Here is a 7,371-nt window from a genome sequence, read left to right as displayed (position 1 = left end):
TTCGACTAACCAATACTCGCATTGATAATTTTCTTACGAGTAATTCATTAATTTCATTGGTGTTTGAAAAACGAATGAATTGCGGTAGATAGCTTTAGCTCCACCCACTTAAAAAGAATAAAATTAAATTTTATGACTTTCAGAGAACGTTATAAAAACATCGCACTGAATTTTTTTGTTAGAATTTGTCTCGAAATAAAATTAAATATTTTAATAAAAGAAATGAAAAGATGAATAGGTAGAGATAACAATTTTTTGTGTTTTAAACTTGAATGAAGGATAAAAATGTATTTACTTTCAAGAAAAAAAATATTTTATGACAAAATATTTTATTCAATGAAATTTCGTCTTAACTCAATTATTAATTCCCCTGAAACGAACAAACTGCTCGAAAACCTCACTGATAAGCACTCAAAAACAATTCTTGAAACAATTTTTTTGCTGTCCAACAGCGTGGACAACTTCCCCGAAGAGCTCATAGAGCCCCAGGTCTACTTTGCTCTTTGTTATCGCTATCTCTATTTTTTTTTTCATCAAGTACAAAAAGTCATCCTCCAAGCTGTTTGATGTTTCAGATTCTCATGTTCTTTTTTGACACTTGGGTCCGTATTTTGTGGTTTTGTATCAAGTCTCGGGTTGTGTTGGAGCCGGATTTTTGGTGATTGTTATCTTAAAATTTACCACAAGGAAAAATACCGGAAATTTTGACGGATTCTCACATATTTAATGATTATGATTTATGTTTTAACAGTGTTGATATCCACCTTGTGTTTCAATTCTTAATGTTTGTTTTTACTTACATTTACATACATTTAAAAAATTAACAAATTACAAGGAGAGCAATTTTAGATTAGTTGTAGCAAATGCGATTTTTATTGTAAATTCCTGCTATTTTAAGTAAACAAGAATTACCAAGGTTAATTAATTCTAATTAAATTAAATCCAATTAGAAATTATTGCTGTATTTTGTTAAAAAATACAATAAATATTTTTTTATTTAAACTACATTTCATTTGTGACTATGTTCTTAAAAAAATTTTTTAAATACATACAGAGTGATTCAAGAATTTAATCCACTGAAAATCCACATACATTTGTTACATTTTACCCTCAATTTTTCATAAAATTACGAATTTTTGTATTTTTTTGTCAAAACTGAAATTGCGTCATAGGTTTGAAATTTAATTAACTTACAGGGTGATTCAAATGAGATGATATATCGAAATTTGTTAGCTTTGGTGCCGCTGCAAAAAAGATTAACATTTCTCAAGAAAACTTTTTTTTATTATTTTTTTAATATTCCTAGAGTTTACTGTTTTTTATTAATCAAGAGTCACAAAAAATGAAACTTGGTTATGTTAAATGAATTACTCTGTATATTTATTAAAAATAATTATTTATTATTATCTTTTGATATTAGGTACTAAAATTCGAGTTTATACTACGAGTAGTCAAATTTCAAGTAATTGAGGTCTAATATATAGGGTGATTCAGCAATGATGACATGACATTTTTTTTCAAAATTTTTATGTTTTTAAAATGTCAAACTTGTTATAGTTAACACCCGATTTTCTCTGAATTTAAGTCAAATTACGTACAGAGTGATTCAGTAAAGATGTAAATACCGATCAAAATATACTGCGTTTTCTGTAACTATACAGGGTGCGCCAGAAATTATTTTTCTAAGCGTTTTTTGTTTTTTATTAAGACTAAATTTAATTAAACTTTAACAATTATACAGAGTGATTAGTAAAAGAAAACCTTTCGAAATTTATTAGTTTAATTAATTGAATTATCCTATAAATCAAGCTTCCCGATAATTTTAGTCTAAATTAATTTTTTTTTAATTCTAAGGTTTTTTTTGAACGTTTAAATGCATTTATTTAGCGAGAAACGCAGCTTTTTCTGAAATTTCACTCAAACTAGTCGAAAAATCACCAAATCAGGTCAAAAATGATATTACTTTTACTTTTTTTGAGCGTTTAAACACGTTTTTGAGGTGTAAACTGTTTTCTTTTTGTAAGATTCCGCCAAAACAAACCTAAAATTCACAAAATGATGTTATTTTTGATTATTTTTAGTTTGTTTTTGAGCAAGATTTTGCAGAAGATATCGAAAATCACTTAAAAGCATCAAAAATTAAGTAATTTTTTAGTTTTCCAAAGAATCATGAACGTTTTTCGGTCAGAAACGCACTTTTTTTCGCAAATTTCTGCTCAAAAAACAAACAAAAATTGCGAAATAAGGTCAAAAACGATGTTTTTTTTCGAGCGTTTAAGCACAAAACTTAGATTTTTTCGTAAAGATTAACCAATGTAGCCTAAAAAATTATCAAATTAGATTAAAATTTACGTCGTTTTGAGGCTGAAATTCATTTATTTTCAAAATTTCGTCAAAACAAACCTAAAATTCATCAAACTAGTTAGAAAATTATGTTATTTTTGACTATTTGGCTTCATTTATCATTTCTGAGCAAAATTGTGTCAATATAAGCCGAAGAATCGCATTTTTTGCTCAAAATAACACAGAATTTAGGATACAGCTTCCTTGTTTTCTCTGCCTGTAGCAAAAAAAATAAAAAATTATTCTTCCAATAGAAATAAATAAAGTCAAAGGTGCAAAATTTAAATTCTTTTTTTAACATGTTCCTGGTATCTTACCTTACATGTAATTTTTCTCTGGGGCCCGAGTTCTGACGCACCCGGTATAAATATAAAAATTATTTTTCTAAGCGTTTTTTGTTTTGTTAAGACTAAATTTAATTAAACTTTAACAATTATACAGAGTGATTAATAAAATTAAACCTCTTGAAATATATTATTAGTTTAAGTGATGTAAATCAGAAATTTTAATATTACTTAATCTAACTTAACAAGATGAAAGTTAAAACTACAGTTTTAACAGTTTTTACAGTTTTAGTTTTCATAAAAAATAATGACTGATAAAACTCAAAAAATTTAGAATTGTAGATTATACAACATTTAAAAAATCGCCATTTTAACTGAGACATCCTGTATTTCGACAAAATAACAACTATACATGGAGAACCATTAGATAAAGTAAATACAAAATTGTATTACTGCTTGCCTATACATGTTTATTTTTCACGGATTAATTACAATATTTTGCAATTAAAATTTGTAAACATATGAACCCTCAAGGCTGTTCAATAAAACAAAAATCAGAAATAAAACATTTTAACACAAAAAACGCTTGTTTTTTTTAAGTAAAAATGTGTAATTTTTTCTGAACACTTGTGAGTGTAGGAAAAATTGTTAAAGACCAATTTCCTCATTCCCGAAACTTGTCATTTGTTAATTCCACTGAAACAACGACTAACCTCGTCTGATTAAAAATAAACTTGCTTGTATTAAGCGTCAGTCGTTTGAAAAATCCTGATCTAGTCACACAGTGCCGCTGAAAACTCCTGAAAAGTAAGTCACACTCGATTCTAACCCATCTCCAAAGCCGAATTTCAGTGGACGCCATGGACGAGTTGTCCAACATCACGGGCAACTTCTCCGACGAGCTGGTGGAGTCCCAAGTCCCCCTCCACGAGCGAATCTTCCTCGAATTGTTCACATTGGTGGCCTTGCTCTCACTTGCCGCCAATTCGCTTCTCATTTTCGTCATCGTCAAGTATAAGAAGTTGCGAAAAGACGCCACCAATGTGATTTTCCTCCACGTCAACATCCTCCAAGCTGTTTACTTCTTCAGTGCACCGCTGACGTGGCGCACGGCCATCTACTTTTTCCTCGACTCTCCGGTGCATTTCACCGTGTTTTGTGCCCTGTTTCAAATCGAGGCTTGTGTGGGGGCGGCCATTATCGGATTTTTGTTCCTCCTCATCTGTGATAGTTATCTCAAGATTTATTATAAAGAAAAATACCGGAAATTTTGTCGAATTTACAAATTTTTCATAATTGTGATCTATATCCTCATGTTGTGCACTTGCACGATCACTGTCAATGTTTGTTTCGGTAGACATATGTTTGCGTTTACTTATGTTTTCATCTTTTTTGCGATTTGTGTTGCCATTGCGATTTTAATCATCATTGATATTATTCACGTTTTCAGGAAACGGAAATTGACTAATTACAAAGACAGCAATATTGGTTTAGTTGTTGCGAATTTTTATTTCTTATTGTGGACTCCTTGTGTTATTTTTTTGCTCACCAGTTTTATACGTGGTCAAGGTGGACACATTACGCTCATACTTTTATTTGTACTCGGATTTACAAGTCCGATTTTTAATTTAATTTATGTTTATTGTTGTGATAATAACTTTAATGTGTTTCTGAGACAGGTGTTTACGTGTAGGTGTAAGGAATACAAAAATGAGGATTTGGAAGACCAATCTGTGGTTTATAGTGATGTTAATGGCGTGCAAATTAACGCAAATTAAATTAAATCCAATTAGAAATTGCTGCTTTATGATTGTTAAAATAAAAAAAAATTCTTTATACAGTTTTCTTTTTCAATTTTTCCTGATATTTAAATATTTTTTTCGTAGATTTTTTACTGAAAAAAGTGACATCATCTCAACTTTTCACCCTTTACATAAGAAGCATTTTTTAAAATTTTTTTTAGTCAAAACTATGTACCTATAAATATGTTGATTTTGATGTCGCTGTCTTAAAAAAAGTCAAATTTATCAAAAAATCTATTTTTCTTCACAATTTTTTGGTACCACTGCAATTTGTCGTATTTCATTAATTAAAATTTAATACAGAATGATTTAAAAAAGATTCCTCCCAGTCACGGACATATTAACTGAATTAACCTGTATATCAGACAAGTTTTGTCAGTATTTTTTTTAATATTACTGAGATTACATGTAATATATAAAATACAGAGCGATTCAGGGAATATGCCGAATCTGCTGATGTTTAGTGTGACAAATTTTTTTTATTTTGATACTTTTTTTACTTTTTTTTAAATTTATTCTACAAACTAACAAAAAAATGAGAAAAAACTGACGCGACCTCAACTTATTTTTTATTTTGTTATAAATTTTTAAAACATTTTTTATTAATTAAAACTAAAAATATGACACAGTTATTCCTAATTTTATCAACTTTTATTACTTACTGGGTGATTTAGAAATATATTGATTTTGGTGTCGCTGTCTTAAAAAAAATTAAAATTTTCAAAAAATCGTTATTTTTCAAAATTTTTACTAAAAATATGACACAGTTTTTTCCAATTTTATCAACTTTTATTACTTACAGTGTGATTCAGAAATTTATTGATTTTGGTGTCGCTATCTCAAAAAAACTTAAAATTCTCAAGAAATCGTTATTTTTCAAAATTTTTACATTTAAATTACTCTACACAATAATAAAAAATGCAGTCATCTCAACTTACTCATCCTTTATATTTTTTTAGACATTTTTTAGTCAAAATTAAAAATGTCATAGGTTTATGAAATTTTATCAACTTGTATTATTTACAGGTTGATTCAGATAAGATGATTCAACGAAATTTGTTGTGTTTAAATAATGCATATGTATTAAAATTTCTCACAAAATCTTTTGTTTTAATTTTTTGGTACCACTGCTGTTTGCCGTATTTCATTAATTAAAATTTAATACAAAATGATTTAAATAAGGTTGCTCCCCGACACGGACATATTAACTGAATTAACCTGTATATCAGACAAGTTTTGTCAGTATTTTTTTTTAATATTACTGAGATCAGATGTAATATATAAATAAAATACAGGGCGATTCAGGAAATATGCTTAATCTGCTGATTAGTGTGACAATAAAATTTTATTTTGATACTTTTTTTTTAAATTATTAAAACATATTTTTAAATTAAAACTAAAAATATGACACGGTTTTTTCATTTTTATCAATTTTTATCACTTACAGGGTGATTCAGAAATTTGTTGATTGGGTGTTTTTTTCAAAATTTGTACTATTTAAATTACTCTAACAGTAATGAAAAAAATGCAGTCATCTCAACTTACTCATCCTTTATATTTTTTTAGACTTTTTTTAGTCAAAATTGAAAATGTCATAGTTTTATGAAAATTTTATCAACTTGTATTATTTACAACGAAATTTGTTGTGTTTAAATAATACCTATGTATCAAAATTTCTTACAAAATCTTTTTTTTTAAATTTCTGGCAAGTTTTTGGTGCTATAGCAGTTTATAAATGTAATACAGAGTGATTCAACAAGCCACGGTGATATTAAGTGAATCAACCTGTACATCTATGTCTGAAAGATTTTAATTTCGTGATGATGGAAATACCAATTGTTTTCTTAATTCGTTTTTGATTATTATTAGGAAGCTAATGTTTATAACTTCTAGTTATATATCTGTAAACTGTTTGAAAGAATTTGAGCCGTATTGTTTATAAAACTAATTAATTAGGAAATGATTTACAAAAATGATTATTTTTAATGTCAAAAAGTATTTGAAGGCAGGAATAGAATAAATTGTTTATCGAGTTTTAAAGATCTTGTTTTGACGGTATATTAATGATGTTTCTTTTGTGATAATTCTTATTGAAGTTGTTAAAATTAGTTCTTATCAATGCGATAAGGAATAATTAGAAATCAAAAGGTCACGCAAGAAATCTTGTGATTAGTGTTCCGAGGATTGTTATCAGTTGTAAACAATTTTTGTGGGGAATAGAAACCGGGTAATTTTGCTCAAACGTATTTTTTGAGTTATTTTTTACAGAATTCGCGCCCCAGAGAAAAATTTCAAGTAATATAAGAAACCAGGAACATGGAAAAAATGTTAAAAAAAATTTGACATTTGACATTTTTATGTCTATTTAATAATACTGATGATACAAAAAATTTTCCAATGAAAGCCACAAACAACATTTCGTTACAATTTAGGATACAGTTTTCTTGTTTTTTTAAGAGAAATAAATAGAATCAAAGTGCAAAATTTAAAGTCTCATAACTTCGAAATTTTTATAGATAGAATTTTTTAAACATTTTTTCCATGTTTCTGGTATCGTACCTTATATGTCATTTTTCTCTGGCGCACCCTGTATTTCTGAGCTCTTTTAAAAATTAGTTGTATGTTAATAAATATTTTTGAAACAGTTTAGTACCTCACAAGTTTTGAATTTAATAAATTACAGAGCAGTCTTGCCATATCTTGCAAAATTTCACCAAATCTGGTAATTTTCGTTATAGTCTTCTTGAAAAAACTTAGTAGTAATTTTTTGAAAACAAAAAAGCCTTTTTTCAACTAGAAACTTAATTATTTCGACAAATTAAACCAAAAAAATCGAAAAAAATAGTTTTTATTATATGTTAATAAATATATGTTTTAACAATTTAGTACCTCAAAAAGTTTTGAATTTAATAAATTACAGAGCAGTGTTGCCAAATCTTAAA

At 27.6% G+C, this 7,371-nt stretch overlaps 2 protein-coding genes across 2 annotated transcripts in view; one reads left to right on the top strand and one right to left on the bottom strand.

Moving 5' to 3' along the window:
• LOC123015985 (somatostatin receptor type 2-like) overlaps positions 1 to 7,371 on the bottom strand; it is a 146,883-nt gene that overhangs the window by 61,118 nt on the left and 78,394 nt on the right. The window lies entirely within an intron of this gene.
• Positions 3,295 to 4,463, top strand: LOC123015986 (kappa-type opioid receptor-like). The gene is made up of 2 exons (XM_044416128.1): positions 3,295 to 3,434; positions 3,480 to 4,463. Coding segments are annotated over exons 1-2 (927 nt in total). The 5' UTR covers positions 3,295 to 3,433; the 3' UTR covers positions 4,406 to 4,463.

The sequence above is a fragment of the Tribolium madens genome, unplaced genomic scaffold, assembly GCF_015345945.1.
Source record: "Tribolium madens isolate multiple individuals breed KSU strain unplaced genomic scaffold, Tmad_KSU_1.1 Scaffold_19;HRSCAF=116;Tcas5.2_LG9, whole genome shotgun sequence".
In the NCBI taxonomy this organism is placed as follows: domain Eukaryota; kingdom Metazoa; phylum Arthropoda; class Insecta; order Coleoptera; family Tenebrionidae; genus Tribolium; species Tribolium madens.
This window is presented reverse-complemented; position numbering and strand designations above follow the sequence as displayed.